Genomic DNA, 26,406 nt, shown 5'->3' on the forward strand with positions numbered 1-26,406 from the left:
ATAGAATCAGCTAAATAAATTTAAAATTTCATTGAGCGGTTGGCAAAAAAAAATTCCATTCACAATATTTTTTGCAATGAGAATTACTACAATATTTTTTGCCGAAGATAGAGTTAAAAGCTGACAATTAGAAGAAATAGGCCTAAAATCATATTATCATCTTACACTTATTAAACTACCGAAAAACGATAAAACCAAAATTTCATTTTTTTTTTGTCAAAATTCGTTGTAATTCTCTGAATTACCCTACCGGCACGTCTCCACCAGTCTGTTTCCTCACGTAGGAATTTCACTAAAGAAAAGGCTACGTCAACAACAATACGGAACTCTGAAATATTTCTCAATTCTAGTGAAAGAGATTGCGACATAACTGAAATAAAATGCGTAATTTTATTTTATTAAACAAAATTTTAACATTAAAACAAACAAAATATCGATATTACACACAAATTTCACACGACACCAAAGTTCTTCACTCTCAGACTCTCCAAGCATTTAAACAGCTCATATTTCCATTTTGTGACCGTCAATGGATACAGTCACAGACACAGTTCGTCTTTCCTGCATCTTGAGTCGCTTCATGTTCAGCAAACACCTTTCGAAGGGGTTCAACCTTTTCTTTATGGACTGAAGCACAAAAAAAGTGACAAGCAAAATTAGCTTCATATATTCGACTAAGGTTATCATTAAACCTTTACAATAATGGGAACCATCTCATTAAAGTGCAGAATGTCTAAAGCTGTTCTAAAGTCGTGGGCTATGCCACACCTTGGGCTAGTAGAGAAAATGTGTACTGCTATGCTGTACAATGCATAGTCTACTGAAAATATTAACTGTATCTATTTAAAAAGAAAATATTCACACACACACTCATATAGAATATATCTGGAAAATTATTATTATTATTATTATTATTATTATTATTATTAGTAAATAAATAAATTTAGCCTGCTAGATCCCGTAAGGGCAAGGGCCTCCTGATTGACAGTAGACTTCACTCGTTAGGTGAGCTGGTCCTAAGAAGTGATATCATCGAACTTGGCTGCACTTCTTCGTTTCTATGTACTAAGCTAAACACTACATGCACTTCTAAGCTACCTATTCGCACCACACTACACACTGAGGAGATGGCTTCTAGATTTCTCCAAAGCTGTTTGTCTCTTGTACTGCTCGTCCATTGTGCTACTGCTTTCTTCTTGAAGAAATTTGCCCATCTAGGTGTCTGGCATCCCACTCTTCTTTTGCCGATCCTGGGATCCCACAATGTCAGTCTATGCGTCCATCTTCTGTTGTCCATTCTTACCACGTGCCCTCCCCATTTCCACTTCAGGCTTTCGGCAGTGTTTAGGACATCTTTCATGCCAGTAAAGTTGCGTAACTCCTCGTTCCTTACTTTGTTCCTCAGAGAAAGTTGCAGGTTTTTTCTTTCCATACTGCGTTGGCAGGTTTGAAGCATACACCTCTGTCTTGATGTTAGGGTCCAGGTTTGGCATCGATACAGTAGGACTGGTAATATACATTTTTCCAGGGTCTCAATCTTTAAGCTTAGCTTCTGGAATTTGTAAGTATGAACTTTAGAGACCAGAAATTCTTCCACGCCATGCTGATTCGTCTCTTTATTTCTTTCTCTGAGTTGCTGGAGAAGGACAGGTTCTGGCCCAGGTAGGTATAATCTTCCACATATTCTAGTGGCCGGCCATTTAAGTGGATCCGGTCTTCTGACGCGTCAGTCATTAGTTTAGTCTTTTCTGGGTTCATGGATAAGCTATTATTATTGCTTTCCTCTTATTGCAACGAAATTCTCACTTTAAACTTTACTAGTTCTTTCTGCTGAAACTGTGCATGTAAGACAATAACATAATTTCTGCATCTATTATACAGGGTGAATCAAAAGTCTTTAACCATATAAATATATTCCATATGCTCGATTTTCGATTACTATAGGTGTTACCAGTATTTGTAAGACCAAATGCTCTACCAGTGACACATTCGGTTCTAGCCCTCAGCTAACTCAAAAGCCACCATTTTGAATGCAACTTTGAAATTTTAAATGGAAAGGAGGTCATGTAGGTACTCAAAATTATGTGCAATTTTCTGAGAAAAACAATGGTGCAATCCGTTTTGAGATATCTCTAATCGTTTTCAAGTTACTTAAAGATAACTGTCATAATGACACAAACATTAGTTATTGCATCTAAAGATATTTTGTAACGTGGTACAATACTAAGGAGGCTTTGGAAAAGGTATTTTTATGCAATTCTGGTAATTAACTTTTCCTGCTTTACTGTTTGGTTAACCTGTGACAGTTTCAATGGATTGTTGTGATTATTTGAAGCTTTCCTGTAGCAAATGTCTTGATTTTCATGATGGCATTATCGAAAGAGGAAAGAATTGATATTCTTCAGAAATATTGCAGCAGACTGGACGAACAGTTCCCTGGACACTGGATTGGCCGACATGGACCAGTAGAATGGCCGGACAGGTCTCCCCTTTTAACATCCCGTGATTTTTTTCTTTTGGGGTTACATAAAGAGCTTGGTAGGATGAAGAGAAAATTGAGAATGTCGAACATTTAAAGAAGCCTGTGCTAAAGTCACCCGGGAAAATATTCTATCCACATTCTCAATTTTCTCTTCATAGCCTTTATCAAGCTGCCTTCTTTCAATAATGCCATCACGAAAATCAAGAAATTTGTTACAGGGAAGCTTCAAATAATAACAACAATGCATTGAAAGTGTCACAGTTTAATCAAACAGTAAAGCAGGAAAAGTTAATTACCAGAATTGCATAAAAATACCATTTCCAAAGCCTCCTTAGTACTGTACCATGTTACAAAATATCCGTAGATGCAGTAATTAATGTTCGTGTCATGATGACAGTTATCTTTAAATAACATGAAAACTATTAGAGCTATCTCAAAACAGATTGCACCATTGTTTTTCTCACAAAATTTCACATGATTTTGAGTACCGGTACCTACATGACCCCCCTTTCCATTTAAAATTTCAAAGTTGCATTCAAAATGGCGGCTTTTGAAATAGCTGAGAAGTAGAATCGAATGTGTCACTAATAGAGAATTTGGTCTTACAAATACTGGTAACACCAATAATAATCGAAAATCAAGCATATGGAAGGTATTTATATGGTTAAAGACTTTTGATTCACCCTGTATAAAGCGAAGCATGTTATTAAAAACTAGGATCAATATTGGCTAGAGACTGAAAAGGGAAGTACTACCACAGTCTAGTACATACAGTCACGAAGCTCAATACGCAGGGAATATGCATCCAATGATAGTTGAAATTTAGTTGCTAGCCATTAAGATCGCTACTATCGCACAATCTTTGGGAAATTCCATAGATAGTAAGAGTATATTTCTATTACAAAAAAGAGTAATTAGAATAATAATAGGTGCCAAATCTAGGGAATCGTGTAGGACTATTTTAAAAAAACTACAAATAATTCCCATGTCTTGTCAGTATATCTTTCCATTAATAATCTTCCTCGTATGTAATCTCTCTCTTTTTACTTAATTATGTTTATTATTATTTTTAAGTTAATATTTGTATACCGGTTTGTATTTTTCTGTATGTGATTTGATCCTGGTTGAGTGGAAGAGAAGGCTTGATGCCCTTAACTCTGCCAGGGAAAATAAAACTATCATTATTATTATTATTATTATTATTATTATTATTATTATTATTATTATTATTATTATTATTATGTAATCGTGAAAACTTTGTAACTAATTGAACAGTTCATAGCATAAATACACGTCAAAAAAATGACTTTCATACTTCATCGGCAAAGGACTGTGATATATGGCAGTAAACATTTTTAATAGCCTCTCTATCGATATAAAATAAGAAACTCAAAACATAAAATTATTTAGGGCCAAATTAAAGAAGTACCTAATTTCTCACGCCTTCCATTCTGTAGGTGAATTCATGACATTCAATAACACTTCATGAAATTGATACTAATACTTTGTGTTGTACTAGTAGACTACCTATATTGTAAATCTCGTCTGTATATATTTCATCTAGACTGTGACTATAAATTAAGACTTTATAATAGTATTAAGTTTTTTGACTTGTTCCATATTCTAGCTGTAAGCAATGTATGAATACCATGGAATGTTAATAAATACAATACAATACCTACAATATATTTCTTAGACATCACCATAACCAAAACAAATAATAGACATGAATTCAAAATATACAGGAAACCCACCAGAACTACAACACACATACACAATTCATCAAACCATCCCATACAACATAAACATGCAGCTTTTCGTACAATGACACACAGATTAATTAACATACCAATGAACAATGACAAGTATACTGAAGAACTAAACACAATAAAATATATAGCACAAGACAATGGATATAACCCTAACATGATAGACACACTAATAAAAAAGGCAAAACAAAAACAGAACAAACCAACACAAACACAGCATGAGAATAAATACATAACATTAGCATACGGTATCACAATACAATACTTACAAAATTGCAACTTCATTCAGAAAACTAAAATACAAGATAGCATACAAAACAAATAACACAACACAGAAATATCTAAATAATCACATTAAACATTCAAATAAATATAATTCAACTGGAGTTTACAAATTAAAATGCAATAGTTGCCCACATTTTTACATAGGACAGACAGGAAGATCCTTTCATACAAGATATAATGAACACATTAAAGCTATAACCAAACCCTACATCACATCAAATTGCGCAGAACATATTATCAACAATAATAATGACTACAATAATATAGAAACAGATATGGAAATTCTACACATCATACCAAAAAGTCCACAGTTAAACATCTTAGAACAATACGAAATATGTTGTTGTTTTCTAATGCCAGGCGTTTGACAATAAAGTCATTTGACCTCTTGCACTCCAATATTTTTCAAAGATATTATCATGGCCAGCCAATGAAGCACAGATTTTGAGGTGTTCCGAATCCGTTTCTTGGTTTGAGTTGCACAATGGGCAGTTAGGGGACTGATATATTCCAATTCTATGCAGGTGTTTGGCCAAACAATCATGGCCTGTTGCCAATCTAAATGCAGCTACAAACGATTTTCGTGGTAAATCGGGAATTAACTATGGATTTTGATGCAGAGAGTTCCATTTTTTCCCTTGGGATTGTGTTATCAAATTTTGTTTGTTGAAGTCTAAGTATGTAGATTTAATCAATCTTTTCACAGAGTAATACGTAGATTTAGTAACAGATCTGTAAGTAGCAGTGCTGCCCTTCTTTGCTAAAGCATCCGCATTCTCGTTTCCCAGGATTCCACAATGGGATGGTATCCATTGGAATACAATTCTTTTATTGAGTGATATTAATTGAGAGAGCATTTTAGTTATTTCTGCTGTTTGAGATGAAGGTGTGTGTTTAGAGACTATTGATAGAATAGCTGCTCTGGAGTCTGACAATATAACTGCATGTTTAAATTTATTGATGTGGCATAGAAGACTCCTGAGACTTTCACTTATTGCAATGATTTCTCCATCAAAACTTGTTGTTCCATACCCAAGAGATCTATAAAGTGAGAAGAGACAGTACGTAACACCTGCACCAGCACCTTGTTCTCTGGAGATCAAGGATCCGTCAGTGTATAAATGAAGCCAGTTTTGTGGAGGGTACCTAATATTAATTGTCTCTAAAGACAATTGTTTTAGTATTTCAGTGTTTACTTCTGATTTTAGTATTTCTTCTGTTAAATTTAGATTATATTATATATTTAATAGAGTTAAAGGGTTTGGTTTAATTTGTAGGTTTTCTTTTAAATTCGGGATATTGATTTTCTGTGTTAATTCTTGAACCCTGGATATGAAACTTTTTTGAGTTTTTAATCTATAGAGAGGACTGTATGAATGCCAATTATTTCCTGGTAATCTGATAAGTTTTTCATATTGAATCAGTGCTTTTTCTTCTATTGTCATTTTGATGCTGTTAATATTAGTGAGGAATCTCATAGAATCTATTGGAGTTGTTTTGATTCCACCAGTAATGAATCTGAGAGCTTGGTTTTGAACATATTCTATTTCGTTTATGAAAGGTGAAGTAATTAAAATTTCTCCGCAGTATGTCAGCACTGGCTGTATAAACATTTTGTATGTAGTGTTCAAAGTACAATACGAAATATACAAACATACAATAACACACCCACAACATATACTTAATACATAATTACAATTCAATACCCACACATTATTCCACATCATGATACATAGCACACAAACAACCACCCCCCACCACAAGAGCAACACACCCCCACCCCTATAACTGACGAATGCAAATGGCAGTATCCAAGATCAACAGGAACATCAGTAGTTCGTAGGAAGATGACACAGAACCAACATCGAAACGGGCCATCTGTCTAAGGTACATAACCTTTTTTAAAAATTTTAACACTTTTAACGTGGCATTAAACAATTTTAAGTATTTTAAACAAAGTGTTAACGTGAACCAGAATCAATGAAAAAATATTCAATGCTCTGAGAGACAAATTCATTGTTGAAAGGTAAGTTATCGACTTATGTTACAGAGTTGATATTTTTACGTGGCAGTACAAACAAGAATTATTTAATTTCTAATGTGCAAGGATTTTTAATTATTAAAATAAGATATATAAAACATACATATTTAAAATTTTTAAATTAATGATTTAATTTCTTTGGATCTCTTGCATTACGAACTGGTTGGCTCCTTATCCATCAGGACGACAATGTGTTGCATTTTGCAAGTGCTGAATGCCGAAACTTACTCGGGCAAGCGGACAGTTTCAAACTAAAAATGTTATTCTTAGCTAACGAGATTGGCAATAAATATTGTTACCTTTTTATGTAAAAATGGCTTCACTATGATACAGACGTATTAACTGACAGTTACATTCCTTGAGATTTTATTAAACTGTTTGCTATATCTTTCCACTTATTTTTAAAGTTGGATGTAACTCCATGACTTTAATTTGTTTTCAATCACATTTATGTGCTTTTGTACGAGTTCCAATGACAGATCTTTCTCTTTGTATGTCATGTAAGGCCTTTACTTCTTCTTTTTCTTCATCTTTCATCAACGCACATCGTTCTTTATGGTAGCAAAACTGTTTTTATAATCAACTACACTGTCGAGATACTCATGTTCAGTTGTTTTTACTTTTATTATAATGAAGAACTCGTATGATGTTAGTCAGTTTTTCTTCCAAGATGGTCTTCTTTCGAGCAGTTCCAAACAGATGGTGTTGGTTCCAAAATGAGAATTTTAAGGATCAAAGTGAATTGAAACAAAATTTACGTTTTAGAAAACTAAGACGATAAAAGGTGTGGTGACCACAGAGTTGAGTGTTACCCGAGACCATGTTATTAACCAAGTTTTAGCAAACTGAGGTAAATTAATTTACCGGCATTGGTAAAAATGACACTTAGCTGTAAATATTGTAAACAGTGTATGGTATTTGCTAAACTGTAATGCAGTAACTCAATAATGTATACACCTTAAATAATATATTGGATATCGGGGGTTTGTGTTCCACCACGGTTACCCACCAAGGTAAGGCATAACTCAAACTAGAGAAAGAATGATGCAAATCAACTTTTAATTTTCATTCGACAACAACATGCAGTATTTCCGATAAATCTGTGGCTTCAAGACAAAATGTGATAAGCCATTTATTGCAGTTTTTCAAAGACCTATGCTTTTACGGTTTGAACGACTGTATAAACTCATAATAATCAGTTATAAAACAATGGGTTAGAGAGAAAAATACCACAGATAATATGTATATCATTTTTTGTCACAATAAAGATACCTTTAGGATGCACAACATATTAAAAAATATCGTTTCGCCAAAAATTGATACGACAACTTTCGCCTTGGAATCACAGAATTATAAGGCAATGCAAAAACATTACGCAATATCGTAATATTTTAATATAAAACTACAAAATGATAGATCTTCTCTCTCATTAGTGTAAGTGAAACAATGTAAATTACAATTTAAATTATTATTATGAAGAGAAATTAAAAATCATAATTCTGTGGTGTTCGGGTAAAGGAGGATCAGTCTTTTTTTTTTTTTTTTTTTTTTTTGCAGATGGAATTTCGTTCTCCAGATGAACATACAAGTTAAATTATACAAGTCAGTGTGCAGAAATCAAAAGAATACTAGCAGTTGATGTGTTTTATTTGTGTAGAAGTTTAATTTTCATTTATCTCTAAACTCATTTTTATCTTCCTTTACCGAAACAACACAAAATTGTTCCCGAATTTCTTACAAGAACCATCCTATTTAACACAACAGAGTTGCTGTCAATCATGACACACTTACCATGCTAATGTCTGTCTCATTTTCCCATTTGGGACGCAGTAGGTAGTCCATATTAGTAGGTTCTGGTACATGTGCCTAGCCACTCCACCTTTTTCACCAGGGCAGAGTGCTCTGAAACATGAAAAACGACCTGTGTAGTCATTGAAACTAACCTTATAAAAGCTACAAGAGATGTCGCGAAAATTATGAGTAGGTCATTTTGGGAGATCTCGGCACTTTTAACAAACTTAGCCATTGCGAGCACTGTTTCTAGTGGAAAAAGTTCGAACTATAGCCTACGAGATCTGTGTTGGACTGTGTTTGTAATCTCTGTGGGAATGAATCTTGTGGCTTCAACTTGTGTTTTACGTTCACAGAAGGAAATAAACAGAATAAATGTGATTTGCTCTTTCGTTTTTGGTCATGAAATATAATATATACCAATTCAGACACTTTGTATATGTCACATCACAGTGCGATTGTGTTGTTATTATTACTATTATTATTATTATTATTATTATTATTATTATTATTATTATTATTATTATTATTAATTGAGTTCATTCTATGTTAGGAGAAAATCCATAAACGATTAGGGGAAACGCGGAAATTCTAGTTGAAGAAGTAAAGCGATTGGATTGGAAGTAAATCCCAAAAAGACTAAGTATATGATTATGTCTCGTGACCAGAATATAGTACGAAATGGAACTATAAAAATTGGAGATTTATCCTTCGAAGAGGTGGAAAAATTCAAATATCTTGGAGCAACAGTAACAAACATAAATGACACTCGGGAGGAAATTAAATGCAGAATAAATATGGGAAATGCCTGTTATTATTCGGTTGAGAAGCTTTTGTCATCTAGTCTTCTGTCAAAAAATCTGAAAGTTAGAATTTATAAAACAGTTATATTACCGTTTGTTCTGTATGGTTGTGAAACTTGGACTCTCATTTTGAGAGAGGAACAGAGATTAAGGGTGTTTGAGAATAAGGTTCTTAGGAAAATATTTGGGACTAAGAGGGATGAAGTTACAGGAGAATGGAGAAAGTTACACAACGCAGAACTGCACGCATTGTATTCTTCACCTGACATAATTAGGAACATAAAATCCAGACGTTTGAGATGGGCAGGACATGTAGCACGTATGGGCGAATCCAGAAATGCATATAGAGTGTTAGTTGGGAGGCCGGAGGGGAAAAGATCTTTGTGGAGGCCAAGGCGTAAATGGGAGGATAATATTAAAATAGTTTGGAGGGAGGTGGGATATGATGGTAGGGACTGGATTAATCTTGCTCAGGATAGGGACCAATGGCGGGCTTATGTGAGGGCGGCAATGAACCTCCGGGTTCCTTAAAAGCCAGTAAGTAAGTAATTGAGTTCATTCTACACCCTTTGTTTTCAAATTTTTCTCATAATATTGGTGAATTCATTGTCATCTATGATCACTATTAAGTTGGAATATTAAATTGTGACATTTAATTGCAATTTTCAATACAGGTATTCGTTTTTCAGTGTGTACAAAGTAATTATCATTATTTATAGACTTGTCCTTGGCGGATTCGCCCTTATCTCTTTTACAGGTAAAATACTTTGAACATCGATTATCTCTACAGGTACATTTGGCAGGTTTTCCCCTCTCTTACGGAACATCTCATATATTCTAATTACTCATGAGAAAAAAACTGTTGTAATATGACTATAATTTAACATCTCTATCAAATTCTTATCTTTGCCTTCATTTACCCGATTACAAATAAAGAGTATTAAATGTAACCAATTAATTTATGAATTCAAGCTACTGTTTGTGTAATCTTTATTGCATTAATTGAACTTAATTTAAGTAGTATTTGTTTTAATTTATAGTTCTAGTAGAGATAAGATGTAAGGTTAAAGCAACTTCAAACAAACAAACAAATCAAAAACTTACTTTCTCCCTGTTTCGCCAGATGACAGCGCTTTGTCAAAGTCTTGCTTATCCTGACGATCTTCTTTGTCTCTGGTGTGTTGCCTTTTAAGCATCCGTTCCAGATCACGCTGCCTCCACTCCTCTTTATTTGTGTCTACACAAAATTATACTCGGCTCAGTAACAACGCTCTTCAAGAATTTCAATCTTTACAAATATGAAAATTGAGTCATTTCATGTCAAATCAACACACTGAATCTGACTTCCTGGAATTTTCATGAAACTTACTGTATCAAGTGGCTTTACATAGTTATGAATGGAAATCATAAGAATTTTTTTTGTACTGCGTTCGTAAGTTGTTAAGTATTAATTTTTGTATTATATTTTATCAAACATTTCTGAGTCCTGAAGTATCAGTAGTTAATAAAATTATCATCTGCACGTTTTAAATAATGTAATCCTATCAATTCTAAACAAATTCACCTACCTTTGAAGTCAATCGATATACTGAATATGGTTTGAGCCCACTCATCCATAAGTTTGCGAGCATGCTCCTTGTTCTCCTTAGTTTCTTTGGGGTGCTTATACAGGTACATCACTGCCTTTCCAATACCAGATTGCTTAAGAGTATCTCGACTGATGTCTGTGAACTAAAGACATGAGCATGATATTAAGTAGTTTATAATAATTAATTGTGCTGTTCCACTGCAACGCGTTAAACCCACTTGCTTCTTAATTTATAAAAATACCTGTTTGCAAATTGCATCCATACGTAGACTCACGAGAAGAAAAACTGACCAGCTGAGAAACGTCTTCATAGTGCCCGTGCTGTACAGCTATACAGAAATTTTTCATCATGCTATCTCTATGATTCCACTTACTGTTTTCCCTCCCACTACTTTAGAACGAAACCTAACCCTATTCTGCCGCTATCTGTGTCTAATTTAGATTATTATTTAACTCACGAAACTTCCATATACACGAATTTAAGAACAAATAAGTCTTCAGATGACCGTGCTCTTCACCAGGTATACATGTGGAAAACACGTTGGCAAAGTCTTATTCTGAAAATGTGTGGTAGCTCATTAGCAAAATGCTTGACTACCTACTGCAACACAAACTGCTCTGTTTTAAGAAACAAAATTTGCAATATTTCATCCCCATTTATTGCTTGATTTCTTTTAAGTTTGTATTTTCACGTAATAGTTTTATTCCACTATTGCTGTCGTAACATCTTGTTCAAGTATATTGCTATAGAACAATATAATGTGCATTACATGATAATATAAAAATGAAAAACGATAAACTATTTCGAACTGACAATACCAATTTTAGTTTAACAGCTTTGACCGAGCTTACCTTATTGCATGATTCTGTCTGCACCTCGTGTTATATTCGCTATGAAACGTGTTTCTAATGTTAAAACTCATTGAGAATCAAAAATGTTCGTGAGCTGTATTTTCTCTTTCGTTCATATGATTATTGGATACCTAGTCATTGTGGTATAACTGGAAACGAGAAAGTCGATAATATTACAAAACAGGCAACATATTTGCAACCAAGACCTCTTCAAGTGATATCTCTATTCAGTGCTTTTGCGTCAGTAAAGTCTCATTTTATAAACCTATGGATCAACAATTGGCTCTCTTCTGACAAAGGAAAAATTATAGTCTGTACAAAAGAAACCAAATGACCTGGAAATGTACAAAAACTTACCTGGACATGTTCAAACATTTTTAACAAGAGCCAGAACAGGTCACATTGTCACGCAATTGTACCTACACCGATTTCACATTTCTGATAATCCTACTTGTCTGTGGTGTAATAATCATGATGAAGATCTGGAACACATTCTTCTATACTGTCCATCCATAAACCACAAAAGTAGTAAATTAAAGTCATCAGTACCAGTTGCAGAAGACACAGCCCTGCATTGACTACACCCCAAATCTGGCTACTAGCAACAGGCGTCTATAATAAACACCAATCAAAATATCCCTCATTTCTCGTGAATAACAACAACTGAATAGACTACAGTGGACTATAGTGGACTTTATGTTGTCAGCAAAAAGCTGGATACATTAAGAAAATTGATTGATTGATTGATTGATGTGATTATAAAATTTATTTAAAAAATTCAATAATTAAATTTATGTTACCCTTTTATACACATTTCATTCTTGTTTCTTTTACTTAATATTGCAGTGTTAACATTTTTATAATATGAATGTTATACAATAATTCCAGTTGTGAGAAAAAAAAAAAACTGAGTTAACTAGACTCTGTAAATTATTACTGAATTTATGACTATTTTATTTAAGTAGAACGTTTTAAATATTTTGTTCATACTTCCGTCCTTCATTCTTTAAAGAGTGGAATACACAGCCATTTGATACCATTACTTGTAATTATATTATAATTGGCAATTATAAATTATTTTCTGGTCAATCTTATAATATGCTTCTGTGAGTATTAACCCTAGAATGCTATCGTCATTGTGTAGTACTGTATTGCTATTGTTACCATACGGAAAAATGACGTAATAGGCGAAAAGAGTGCTTTTGGATTCTATATTCGTTTCGGAATATAATTGTTTTATTCTTTTCTTTGAAATGTCACTTGTTTAGGTCTCTTTTTCGTTTCTAATTTTTATTTTCATGAAAATAAACTTACATGAAATACATATACGAGGGGGATCCAGGAAATAACGACCGTTTTGTTGTAATAATTAAAAAATGTATATATTTATTTGAAAAAACAAAATCTGTTACATAACTGAAGCTTCCTTTACTGCTCTACATAATCACCACCTACATTTAAACATTTGTCGTATCTGTTCACAAGCTTTAGAATTCCCGTGTTATACTCCTCTTCCGCCAGTTCATTAAGCCAGGTGTTCACTGTCTTCTTCAACTCTTCATCACTTCCAAAACGCGTACCACCCAGAAAGTCTTTCAGCTTAGTGAAAAGGTGAAAATCGCTAGGAGCAAGGTCTAGACTATAGGACGGATGATCAAAGATCTCTCAACCGAATTGATCCAGCAATTCTCGAGTTGAAGCAGCAGTGTGTGGGCGGGCGGGCGTTGTCGTGAAGAAGCACAACTCCTCTCGAAAGCATTCCTCGCCTCTTGTTTTGGATGGCTCGCCGTAGTTTTCGTAAAGTCTCAAATAATGATTTGCATTGATCGTAGTGCCTTTTGGCATGGAATCCAGCAAAAGAACATCTTTGCGATCCTAAAAGACAGTAGCCATGACTTTTTGTGTTGAGAGAGTCTGTTTGAATTTTCTCGGTTTCTTGGGTGATGAGGGATGATGCCACTGACGTGATTGGCGCTTGGTCTCTGGGGTGTTGTGAGACACCCAGGTCTCATCACCAGTCACAATTTGATCAAGAAAGGCGTCTCCATCTGTGTGATATCGCATCAAGAATGTCAATGCTGAGGCCATTCTCTGAGTTTTGTGTTGGTCACTCAGTTGCCATGGAACCCATCGTGCACAGATTTTGTGGTAGCCAAGATGTTGCGACATAATTTCACCAAGCAAAGAACGAGAAATGTCAGGAAAGGCAATATGCAATTCGTCGAGTCATGTGCGCCTGTCTTGCAAGATTCTGTCGTTCACTTTAGTCTTCAGGTCTTCTGTGATGAGTAATGGGCATCCGGGTCGAGTTTCATCGTGGACATTTGTTCGCCCATTGTTGAACATTTCGCACCATTTTCTCACATTTCTTTCATTCATTACAATATCACCATACACTTCTTTCAATTGCCGGTAAATTTCTGCAGGTTTCAAATGTCGGGCATTCAAAAATCGAATCACACTCCTCACCTCACAGTCGGCGGGATTGTCAATCACGTCGTTCATTTTGAAGTAACACAAAATGCACAATGGCGACTTGTTGCAACCAGTACTCACAACATTATGAGAACACATGTTAAGGAAGCCAGTTGACCTTCAGACAAGGAAGGGGAGTCAGCTGAGCGGCGGGTATGCGCGAACGGTCGTTATTTCCTGGATCCCCCTAGTATCTTATAATAACCTGGCTAAACATGTAAATTACAACCTGCTGTCATGACTGATAGTCAGCAACTGACAGGTGGAGGCATAGCTAGAGGAAGGAGGGGCTCACTTGGCGAGAAAACCAGTGAGGATCAACTATACGTCAAAATTACGTACGATAACATTCTAGGGTTAATTAGTGTATCCCTCAGTGGCGGCCGCTGATCATGTTGCAGCACTGCACAACGACCAAGTTTTTCCCGCACATTAAAATTTTGTTTATATTAAATAACTAAACATATTTTAAGTTTCCTTCTCGTCCAATTTAAATATACACATGTTTTATTTATATATCATTCAAGAATTCGAGTATAAAATAATCAGCTTTTATAAAATTCATCAAATTGTGAATACTTCAGAAGTGGTCGTTGTGAGGCTCAAGCAACAGCCAGATTCGTGTAGCGGCTGGTATTGAAGTTAGGCTCAGTTCAGAGTTCCCTATCCCAGCAGTTAACACAGCTGGTCGCGGCAAAGCTCTTGCAACAACAGGAAGCAAATAGTTCTTGTATTTGCCCGTAGACTGCAGAAGTGACCATTTCGAACGGACCATTCGCTGGATGACTCGTGACTTGAGACGAAATTTTCCGAGTATTCGTTTCTCACGTGGTTTCTCACTTCCTGACTTCCTGTTTCCCGACCAACGTGTAGCTAGGTGAGCACGTGGTCCAGTCGTTTTATAATCGTGTGAAATCCATTTAATCCTCTCTTAAATATTTAGTTTTTGTTGGAATTTAAGTAGTTTTATGTGAATTGTGCTGCATAATGTATTTTTTTTTTTTATTGGATGTGATATTTTCGTCAAGTTTGTGACATAGGTACTTTTAGGCATATAACATTATGAATTTTGTAAGTTGTTTAAAAAACAGGAACTTTTCTGGAGTTTAATGAGTTTTATGTGAATTGCGGTAGTCATCACAATTTTTATAGTGAACTGATGTTTTCTTCAAGTTTGTGATATACGTGCGTTCACCATTATGAATTCTGTAAATAGTTTACAAAACAAGAACTTCTCTGTACTTTCTGACGAAAAATAAAAAAATTTAAGAACTTGGTAGACCATTGCCTGATCTAAATATTGTCGAGACAGTTACTATGGGGAAAAGACAGTTCAAGAGAATTTTTAGAAAGGAAATTTACAATAATTGTGATTGTGAAGTGAAAAAGGCACTGTTTTGTTTTCCGTGTATTTTGTTTGATGGGGAACAGTCGTGGACAAGAACGGGCATTACTGATATTAATCATTTAAGTACCAGCATTGGATTAAAACGACCATGTACCGATAAAGGTAACTAATTCTACCCCACTCTTCACGGAAAGTGCAACACCTAGACCCAAACTTCACCGGCCGCCACTGGTATCCCTTCCCACTCGAATACAAGAAGTCTGTGACAATAGAGATTAAGGATGTGTATATTGAATGACAGCCAAAAACAGCCCTTTCCTGGGCTACATAATTTTCCCAAAATGTATTCAGGAAACATAAAATAATTCTGAGCAACATATGTTCAAATTGCAAAGATGTGACAATAGATCCTAATAAAAAAATACTCGCAGGCAGGGCTTGAACACGGAACATTTTCTTAGTAGGCTGACGTGCTTTTCATTTGTTATGAATGAGATACAAGGTGCACGTGTGTAACATTGAAGGTGATTAGCATATGGGTAAAGCCACAGTATTTGTGTGTTACGTATGGGACATTTTGCAATACATTTTCTTGAACTGGAATATAATTTACAGTTTTTAAAAATAAAGACTTACATATAATTCAACAGAATGCTTTTTCTTACATTATACCAAAGTCAGGAATCCAAAAATTTCATTTCAGTGCAAAAAATATTAATACCGGTTACGTACGGGACAGTAGAAAATCACTGGTTTATTTCCACTTCATTTTTTCTGAAATTACTTATAGCTAAAAAATGCTTTTTGGTGCTCAGCATTACTTTACAATATATACTTAACATGAGCTATCAGATCAAAGATTTTCCTTTATATGTTCCAATCACAAAAATATAATTTCTGAGAAGTGTGACAAGTGTTTGGTTACGTATGGGACACACTAATATGAAGTTACCCTATTCAACTTAATAATAATAACTAAAAGATTGTTTCAGAGTGTGCCTTACATACCCAAATTTTGAATTTTGGAAGAAGCGTTCCTAAGATTCAGGAGTACTCAAAAACCAGAAGATAAAGAGGCATATAAAACAATTAGAAATGAAACAAATATGAAAATTAAGAAAATAAAGGAGTCATATTGGGAAGCATTCACTAAGGGAATGGAAAAAGACTTGTATGGAGCTCAGAGGAAAGTTTGGAGGCTATTAAAAACACGAAAAGCTAATATATCTGAGACAGTGAGGATTAATGCAATTAATAAAGATATATGGAAGCAATATTTTACAAACCTTTATTATATGTCTGAATCAGAAGATATAAACAGTGAGGAAGAAGCCATTACGAAATTAGAAGGAGAAGATATCTGGACAACAGAACAGGAGGTACAAGATACTATAACAGAATTGAAAGGAAGAAAAGCACCAGGAGTTGATGAAATAAGCAATGAATTTATAAAATCTGGAGGCAGAAGACTGATAGTAGAAATTACTAAATTGTTTAATCTAATTAAGAAGGAACTGGTAATTCCTAATGAATGGAAAACCAGTATTACAGTCCCTATATTCAAAAAAGGTAACAAACATGACCCAGAAAATTACAGAGGAATCACCTTATTGTCATCTGTACAAAAGTTGTTCAGTAAGATTATCTAAAAAAGACTTCAAGAACATATTGAAATAAGGGAAGAACAACAAGGATTTAGAAAGGACAGAAGCACAATAGATGCTATTTTTATATTAAGACAGATAGTCGAAAAAGCGATTGAATTTAGAAACCCAATGTATTTATGCTTTGTTGATCTTACAAAAGCATTCGATCGGGTCTGACTAAAAGATATAATTGAAATTTTAAGAGATAACAATGTTCCAAAAGAACTGCTTAAGTTAATTCAGGAATTGAACTTAAATAAAAAAACAAAAATATGTATGAATGATAAGCTAACATATGAAATAAAGTGTTCTACAGGTATTAGACAAGGAGACTCACTTAGCCCCTTTCTATTCAATTTGGTGATGGATAAATTAATAGCAAGTGTAAAACATTTACCCGGATATTCATTGAGAAATAAACATTTGAACACATTATGCTATGCAGATGATGCTGTCTTGATGGCCAACACTGAAGATAATCTTCAAAGGTTACTTCACCGATTTGTAATAACTGCAGACAAATACAATATGGCAGTATCAAGTACGAAAACAAAATGTATGTGCATATCTAAATATCCAATAAGATGCAAATTGGAAATTAATGGTAAAATTATAGAACAGGTCATGAGTTTCAAATACTTAGGGGTTAATATAACAAGTCATCGGGATGTAATAAATGAAGTAAGAGATCAAGTCTCCAAAGCCTCCAGACTGTCAGGTTGCCTATGGGATGTAATATGGAAGAATAAATATCTCAGTATTGAAAGTAAAATGAAAATCTTTAAAACCACAATAAGACCAGTGATGACGTATAGACAGAAACCCGTGCAGAGACAAAAAAGACTGAACAACTCATGCGTACAGCAGAAATGAATACTCTATGAGCCATAGTTGGTAAAACTAGACTTGATAGAGTAAGAAATGAAGATGTGAGACAACAGTGCAATATAATGGACGTAAAAAATTTTCATAAATATGAGAAAGAAAGAATGGAATGCGCACATAGACAGAGCAGACAACTCAGACTTATTAAAATAGCACGAGATATGATTCCCAGTGGCAAAAGAGATGTGAACCGACCAAAAGAATGGTGGAAGGAAGGACTGATGTCATCTTCTACTGAATCGTCTCCTGTGTGAAGACAAACAGGCCATGTGCCTATACAAAAGAAGAAGAAAGAAGAAGAAGAAGAAGAAGAAGAAGAGGAAGAAGGATTCAATCATCTTAATTTCATCAGCTGGAAGTGCAAATATTGGCATTTATTTTATTCAGCCCTTCCACAACCATTTCTATGTTTTCACATGAGCACATGCATACATTGTGAACTCTGCATGATGTTGGAAATGCTTTCGATGGTCTCAGTGTTTTAAACATGGATAATCCTATTTTAAAATTATGGTCTTTTTTTTTAACAAACTGTATGCCTCTTGAATTTTCACGATTAAAATATGCTTTTATATTTTTGTTTCCACTTTCGAGATTCAAGATTTTTCATAGAAACATACTCCCTCTTTCCTGGTCTTATCCTGCTCATGTCATCCCTTCTGTAGAAATGTATCACTTCACACTTTTATTCTTCACTTAGTGCATCACTCCGTTTCTTTCTTTCCTTTAGATCACTTATCTAATAGAGTTTAAGGTTTTCAGAAAGTATTTTTTACCTTTGAAGGTGACAGATTTTGAATGGTGTTGGAAAGAACATGAACTTGTTTTGTTGGACAAGTTGAAAGAAAAATTAAATTATGGTTTATTTAACGATGCTCGCAACTGCAGAGGTTATATCAGTGTCACTCGTGAGCCAGAATTTTGTCCTGCAAGAGTTCTTTTACATGCCAGTAAATCTACTGACATGAGCCTGTCGCATTTAAACACACTTAAAATCCATCGACCTGGGCCAGGATTGAACCCGCAACCTCAGATGTAGAAGACCAGCACTATACCAACTACGCTACCGAGGCCAACATGTTCAACCCACGTGAATACCTTGCCTATTAATTGTAGTGAAATCTTTGATGTTGATGCATCTGATATCTGAGGTTGAGCAGCTTGTAACTTTTTTCTCTCTCTTTGAACTCTCTTCTTCTCTCTTTTCCAAATTCTTTCTCGATCAATCTCTCTCTTATTCATTTTACAGCTCTTAAGTATTTCTATATACACTCAATATCTCTCCTTTCTTTTTTTTACTTTCCCTAAGCTCTGAATTTTCTTTATTTTATTTTTTTGCCTATGTTTTCTCACTCTTCCTGCAACTGTCATAGAAGCCATGCCTTAGAAGTGGATAATAATGGCACACCATGAAGACTATTACATCATATTGTATGCCTATATAACATTTACAATAAATTTTGTACCTAAATATTTTTGCTTCTTAACCTCAAACTTATATAACCAATATTTATGAATAAAAAAATAACTAATCAAATAGGCCTAAGTGAAACAAAAACTTCCTTCACAAGTTAAATTATTATAATGATCAAAATCACATTAGTTCAAGCAGCCCTACTAAAATCGTATAAGTAATGAAACTTATCTTTTAATTAAATCAAGTTTTTATGTAATGGGCTACTAATTATATGTTGTTATCATGTATACCAAAGCCATAATAGAGGGTTGGCTTTTCCTCCATATTGCTGGCAACCTGACTACCTGATAAATTCTCAAATATTACAGAACATATATCTCCCTAAAATGGAATTTCCTTAATATCTAAGGAAACAGTTTCATTAGTAACAGATTTTAAAATAAAATTTAATGCCTATTTCATACCCCACGTTTTTATGTTAATGTATTTTCAGTTACAATATAACACCATACTTTAAAAAAATAAAAACTAAAAATTGTTCTGCATTGATAACAAGGCACAAAGTTTAAAAATGTCGATTAATTTGTTACGTATGGGACATCGTCTTCATTTTTAACAGAATACCACAAACTTTTAAACTGGATAAATCTTTTAAATATATGATATGAAAGACTTTTAAGTACATGTCTTTGAAAACATAGGTAGAAATATTTCAAATAAATTATTTAAACTTTAAGCCTTTTTAAACTTTGTCCCATAAGTAACAGAAAATTACACCACTGGAAACATTTTCAAGCTCCCTTTCAAAATGCTGTATATTTTTGCAAAATTATCCATGGATTTAAGTAACAGAGATTTCAAGCTTTAAAATTATGTATTACACAATTCATGTTGAATCTTACGTACACTACTTTTAACACCTGAATATAAATAATTGATTAAATGGCGATCTTACTCATGTTAATTGTGTAAGCATGTGCGGCTTACACAATTAACACGAGTAAGATCGCCATTTAATCAATTATTTATATTACACAATTGTCTTTCACTCATTTTATGTCTAGTCTCTTCTGAACAGAAATATGTGGCTTCACCCTTATACTAATATTCTCTCTAATATCAATTTTTAGATCAATACGCATTTACAGGTATGAATGTAGCTTCTGACCATTCTAAATCTTGATTACTATGCATAATATCAGGATTACTTTTAATTTTGTTAATGTAACTTATATTAGTGTTGAATTAATGTGGATAACTGTACCATCAAAAAACATGGTCGGTAATTTTTTTGTTTCTTTGAGTGTATACACTATGAGCAGGGGCGGCTTCGAAGGGGGGCTACGGAGTTGCAGCACCCCCAGACATTTGTGGCTCTTGTCTCGTTTTATATTGTGAAATACATTTATTATACAGTCTCTATTTAGTGGCTCGAATTTTTTTTATAAAATTTCGCTCTCATTGACATGCACGCAATCGTTAGTGAAGTCACTTCCTCCCCTGGTGCTGCCAGAGCGAAGCCAGATACAAGGACTATAGGAGGAAGCCACTTCCTCCCCTGGAGCTGCCAGTCTCGTCTCGGATGCTTTGCGCGTTAGTTTTACCCCTCCCCTGCTGCCCTTGCCACCGAATCCAGAGTTTCCAGGCGCTGCAAAATTTACAGCAGTTTGTTAGTAGTGTGCAGTTTTAAATACATTTTCTTTAATGTTGTGAGTATAATAAGTGCAACAATATTTAATTCTGTACAATATTTACAGTCTATTCAGTTCAGTACTTTAACAATTCTGGAGAAATGTGAAATTAAGTGCCCATCAGTTGAATCTCATAATGGAAAGAGCCGCTAAACAAAATACAAAGACTCGCATATTTTATCCAGTATCCCTGCTTTCTTCTCTCGATCTCTTCACAGTCTGTATTAGATTAATGTGTTTCAAAGACAATTCCATCAGATGGGGCAAAAGATGGAGTTTTAAAATAAGAACAGTAAATGTTGTTCATGAGAAGAAGGAGCCATTGCTAGAATTTTTTCAAACCATAATGGAATCTGAAACATCTAACAACATCACAATAAATGAGGCAAGCACGAAACAGTGCACAGTTGAGCAGCGAGATCTGTGAAAATGAAAACCCTAAAAAGCGTCGTAAGGTCGAAGGGATTCAGACAAGGGTTGTGGCAGCCAAGCAAGTGTGTGACCTCATTATCACACAAGCTAACACCCGATTCCAGTTCATAGATCATCTGATATTATCTTCTCTTCTGTGTCAAGAAAAATTTGAATACTACAAAAGCTCATTTCCTGAAAATGACCTAAATGTATGTGTGAAGCTTTTTCCAATGTTCAATGAAGACAAACTAAAAACGGAACTCACTGTGTTGTATCAGAGACAAGAATTCAGAAATATCAGTGATGCAGTCAAGCTCTTGCAGTTTTTTCTATCTGAGAACTTGCAGGCCTCATTTTCAGAAGTTGTGAAACTACTACGCATAGCTATCACCATACCAATGACAACTTCCGAACCAGAACGTTGCTTTTCCTGTTTGAAGAGAGTAAAATCCTATCTCAGAAATACGATGAGAGAAGAGAGACTGACCGCATTAGCTATGTTTTCCATTGTAAAGACTATGTTAAACGACATACCGGATTATAATAAGAAGATGATTCAAAAGTTTGCAACCTACAAGACAAGGCGCATGGAACTAATCTTTAAATAAAATAAGTTGCTTGGTTTATTTTTGTATGCAGCCCCTCTTAATTCAATACCTATGAGCAACCACTGACTATGAGGGGTACAGGACTGACTTACCTCCCAGAGCAGCTTGAGGAGGTTATCTCTGATCTTGAGGCTGGGCATGCTGCCGCCAGGCATGGGTGCTAACCAGACAGCCAGCACGGACAACACCCATGCTTCAAGTTGTGCTTCCTCAGCTGGGACATCACTTTGGGCAGCATTGCAATCTTCTTTATAGCAGGCATCTGCAGCTGGTTCAGACACCGATCTTGCTGCAATAGAATTGCAACTACAGACATACTGCTGGCTACACAACAATTTTTCTTAAATATTACTTGCAGAAATTACCTTCAAGAAGACTGAATATAAGTAGGCCTACCTATGTTATTTGACTGGTTGGCTTTCAGTGGTAAATACTTAAGAACTAAGTCACTCCATCTTTCTGATTAGTTTCAGCTTAATTAATACCGATTTTCTTGTTTTTTTTTTTTTTTTGTACCATTACATTACATGCAGAGTCAGACTCCAAAGCAGCTATTCTATCAATAGTCTCTAAACACACACCTTCGTCTCAAACAGCAGAAATAACTAAAATGCTCTCTCAATTAATATCGCTCAATAAAAAAATTGTATTCCAATGGATACCAACCCATTGTGGAATCCTGGGAAACGAGACTGCAGAAGCTTTGGCAAAGAAGAGCAGCACTGCTACTTACAGACCTGTTACTAAACCTACGTATTACTCTGTGAAAAGATTTATTAAATCTACATACTTAGACTTCAACAAACAAAATTTGATAACAAAATCTCAAGGGAAAAAATGGAACTCTCTGCATCATAATCCACAGTTAATTCCCGATTTACTACGAAAATCGTCTGTAGCTGCATTTAGATCGGCAATAGGCCATAATTGTTTGGCCAAACACCTGCATGGAATTGGAATATATCAGTCCCCTAACTGCCCATTGTGCAACTCAAACCAAGAAATGGATTTGGAACACCTCAAAATCTGTCCTTCAGTGGCTGACCATGATATCTTTGAAAAATATTGGAGTGCAAGAGATCAAATGACTTTATTGTCAAACGCCTGGCATTAGAAAACAACAACAACAACATTACATGCAGAAAGCTGAGGACTGTGTTGAAGTTGAATATCAAGACAGTCCAGTTTAATGTTTGTCTGTGCATAAATTGTAAAGTAATTTCACGAGCAAGTAAATTATTTTGGTTCTGGCTGTTGCGTTTATTATCAGGCAGTACACCTCACTTGATGATATGTGTCAGAAGAACAATTACTGTTTGTATATCTCTGAAGTCTGGTTAGTGTAATATGTTACTAGTCAGCGATGTATACAATGGAGGGGAAAAGGAACTGGCCACCCTACCCCATTATCTCCCGGCTTAGCTGCCTCATGAGTGATGCCTTATTGGTGTTACTTATGGCTTATGAGGTTCCAACCAGTCTTCGGACTGTTGTCTAAAAATACATGATATTGTCTAGTTTATATTAAACCTTGAGCCTCAACCATACATATTTTGTCCCAGGTAATCTCATTTGCAGATGATACAAGTGTGATTATCGAAGTAAATAATATGATCACTTTATATAAACACTTCTAATACAGTGTTGAATCTAATGAATGATTGTTGATTGATGTATTGCAGATAAACTAACACTTAATGTTGATAAAACCTTAGTACTTATACAGGGTATATATAAGACACTATAGTGATTTTAAAGGTGTTTAATGATACTTTAACCAGGGGCGGCCGGTACTTATGTGCTCATGTGCTACACATGTGCACATAATAAAAGTACGAAAGAAAAATATGTTTTGTTTTAAAAACCTCAAAAATACTTCTTTAATTTAAATAGTTACCATATGTTTCCATTCTACATTGTTAAAGCATTTGAATCGTCGGCCTTGACACGTTTCATCATTCACCCTCCACTGTAGTGCGAGATGTGCTAAGCACAGGAAAGATGTCGACATGGAGAAATGCGCGTGCTTCAGTTACCCTTTTCACTCAAGGTCTGTGGACGGTTGGTCACTATCGCTCTCACAGGTGTCTTCATAACAGCGTTTAAAGGGAAAGTCAAGAGGGTTATAAATCTGTGACGTCACCACGGGAACACTATACTCATTGCCAACCCTCAGCTTGCATTTTCTACGATAACCAAGTGATTTAAATATCTATATTTATATATTTGTTTGGGTCACATACACACTGGAGGAGTCGACCTGGTTGGCGAGTTGGTATAGCACTGGTCTTCTATGCCCAAGGTTGCGGGTTCGATACCGGGCCAGGTCGATGGCATTTAAGTGTGCTTAAATGCGACAGGCTCATGCCAGTAGATTTACTGGCATGTAAAAGAACTCCTGCGGGACAAAATTCCGGCACATCCGGCGACGCTGATATAACCTCTGCAGTTGCGAGCGTCGTTAAATAAAACATAACATTTAACACACTGGAGGAGTAAAGGCTCCCACTTCAATATCCCATCTTTTTTTTTTTTTTTTTTTTAAATTCAATGATCGTTTACTTTCCAAATTCTTATAACAATATAAAAACTATTATGAATGCTTCATTGTAGCTACTTGCTTTTGTATCTCTAACCTTTGTAGAATATTTCTGTACAATTTTAAAGAAAGTTATTAACGAATACGCATTGCACAATAAGTATATTTAGTTTATTTTACACTTCAATTTCTGTTTTCGAGCCTCAAAATATTAATTATATTAAAGTAGTATTGAATAAATAAAAACTACACTGACAAACGACAGAATTTAAATTACACATGCAAAATGTATTAAATTTCCCTTAATAACACTGGAGTAGTGTGTGCACTAAAACTAATTAATAATTAATTTTATATACAGGATTGTTAAATGAATATTTTGTAAATTAACCTACACTATTTAGTGAAGTGGTTGAGGAGGGATTTCAATAGCAGTGGGCAGTGAAAGTCTCCCACTTGTGACACTGATTTTACAAATAGAACAGTTTATTTTAAGAATGTTTCACAAAATTTAAACTGACTCAGCTAGTCTTGTGAAGGACACGACAAGCAGCAACCATTGTTTCCGCTTCATACAGTTTCTTCTTTTGACGTCCTGTATCCTTCTATTTAGGTAACGAATTCTAAAAAATTTCCGTGCTCTACTAAATAACTTCAATAATTCCGGATCTTCATTTGGAAACTTTTTCCTCAGAAATCTAAATAAACGGCCAATTACATTCTTTTTTCTGTTGAGTGATTTTTTATGAAATTTTCTAAATACAACTTCACACTCTTCAATTGTTGCCATTCATTGAGAAGAGGGATAAACCAATCCACCACGTGAAACGACCTCTATCCATCCTGGAGATTGTTGACTGGAATTAGCATCCGAAACAGCACTTTTCTTATTACATTTTCTAGCAATATAACCAGCAACATATCTGAGTGCTTCCATTTCTTCCCTTTTCATTAGCTCTGTTGTGTCAATTCTATCATCAATATCCATCTCTAATGAGTTTATTTCCTCAGGGATTTCGTTCATGCTTTCATGAGAAATGTCTACAAGATCCTGGAAAACTTGCTTTGTTATTATTACTCCACCCGAATCTTCTACAGGGGCACTTGTAGCGTGGGGCAGGCGACATCCTAATATTAATAGGCGAAGCGATTTTTTACTTCGACGGGTAGAAGTTTATTATAAAAATATCCCATCCCACGAATTTGGGAAAACAGGTTTTCCAGGGCGTCTTGATTGAGTTTCCTGGTCATTATATAATCAATTCCTTTTTCTTTTAAATCGCTATACAACCCTTTCAAGCTCTTAATAGAGGTAAGGAATCCATTCTGAAAAGGTAGAAGAGTATTTTTGCTTTTGACTCTCAGTTCTTTTACAGTTTCCTCAATTCTATCTAATAGGGCCTATCTCTACTTGTTCCTTGTGGTTAATCCCGAAGGCGCATTTCAGTTTATTGTGTGTAGGATCTTTCGGAATTCCCGAGTTCATTACATCTGTGAAGTCATTTAAGAGTTGAAAAAATTCATGAACTTCTTCACTTTCGGGTACTGTACCAAATATTTAATCAGAGCAGCAGTGTGATGCGAAAAAAGTTCCATGGCTGGTGGAACTTTTTGCCTATCATTCTCTTGCACAGTAATGTGACCCCAATGTAATTTCGGGAATAGTTGCAATTCCGAAGAATCGTTTTTAATAAACCGTTCAATTACATTTTTTTCTATAATCGTGTCATTCAATTGAAACCCACTGTCAATAAAATGGTTTCTTAATAACT

The 26,406-nt window shown here is 34.8% G+C and overlaps 1 protein-coding gene across 1 annotated transcript; it reads right to left on the reverse strand.

The window, feature by feature from the left end:
- Positions 1 to 398: 398 nt before the first annotated feature.
- Positions 399 to 24,175, reverse strand: LOC138705196 (protein IWS1 homolog). Its single transcript, XM_069833936.1, has 6 exons — positions 23,993 to 24,175; positions 22,188 to 22,384; positions 10,740 to 10,902; positions 10,276 to 10,408; positions 8,369 to 8,479; positions 399 to 627 (listed from the first exon to the last, which is right to left on the reverse strand). The coding sequence occupies exons 1-6, from the start codon at positions 24,003 to 24,005 to the stop codon at positions 621 to 623; spliced, it is 624 nt and encodes a 207-aa protein (XP_069690037.1). The 5' UTR covers positions 24,006 to 24,175; the 3' UTR covers positions 399 to 620.
- Positions 24,176 to 26,406: the final 2,231 nt, after the last annotated feature.

The sequence above is a fragment of the Periplaneta americana genome, chromosome 8 (assembly GCF_040183065.1).
Source record: "Periplaneta americana isolate PAMFEO1 chromosome 8, P.americana_PAMFEO1_priV1, whole genome shotgun sequence".
Classification (NCBI taxonomy): domain Eukaryota; kingdom Metazoa; phylum Arthropoda; class Insecta; order Blattodea; family Blattidae; genus Periplaneta; species Periplaneta americana.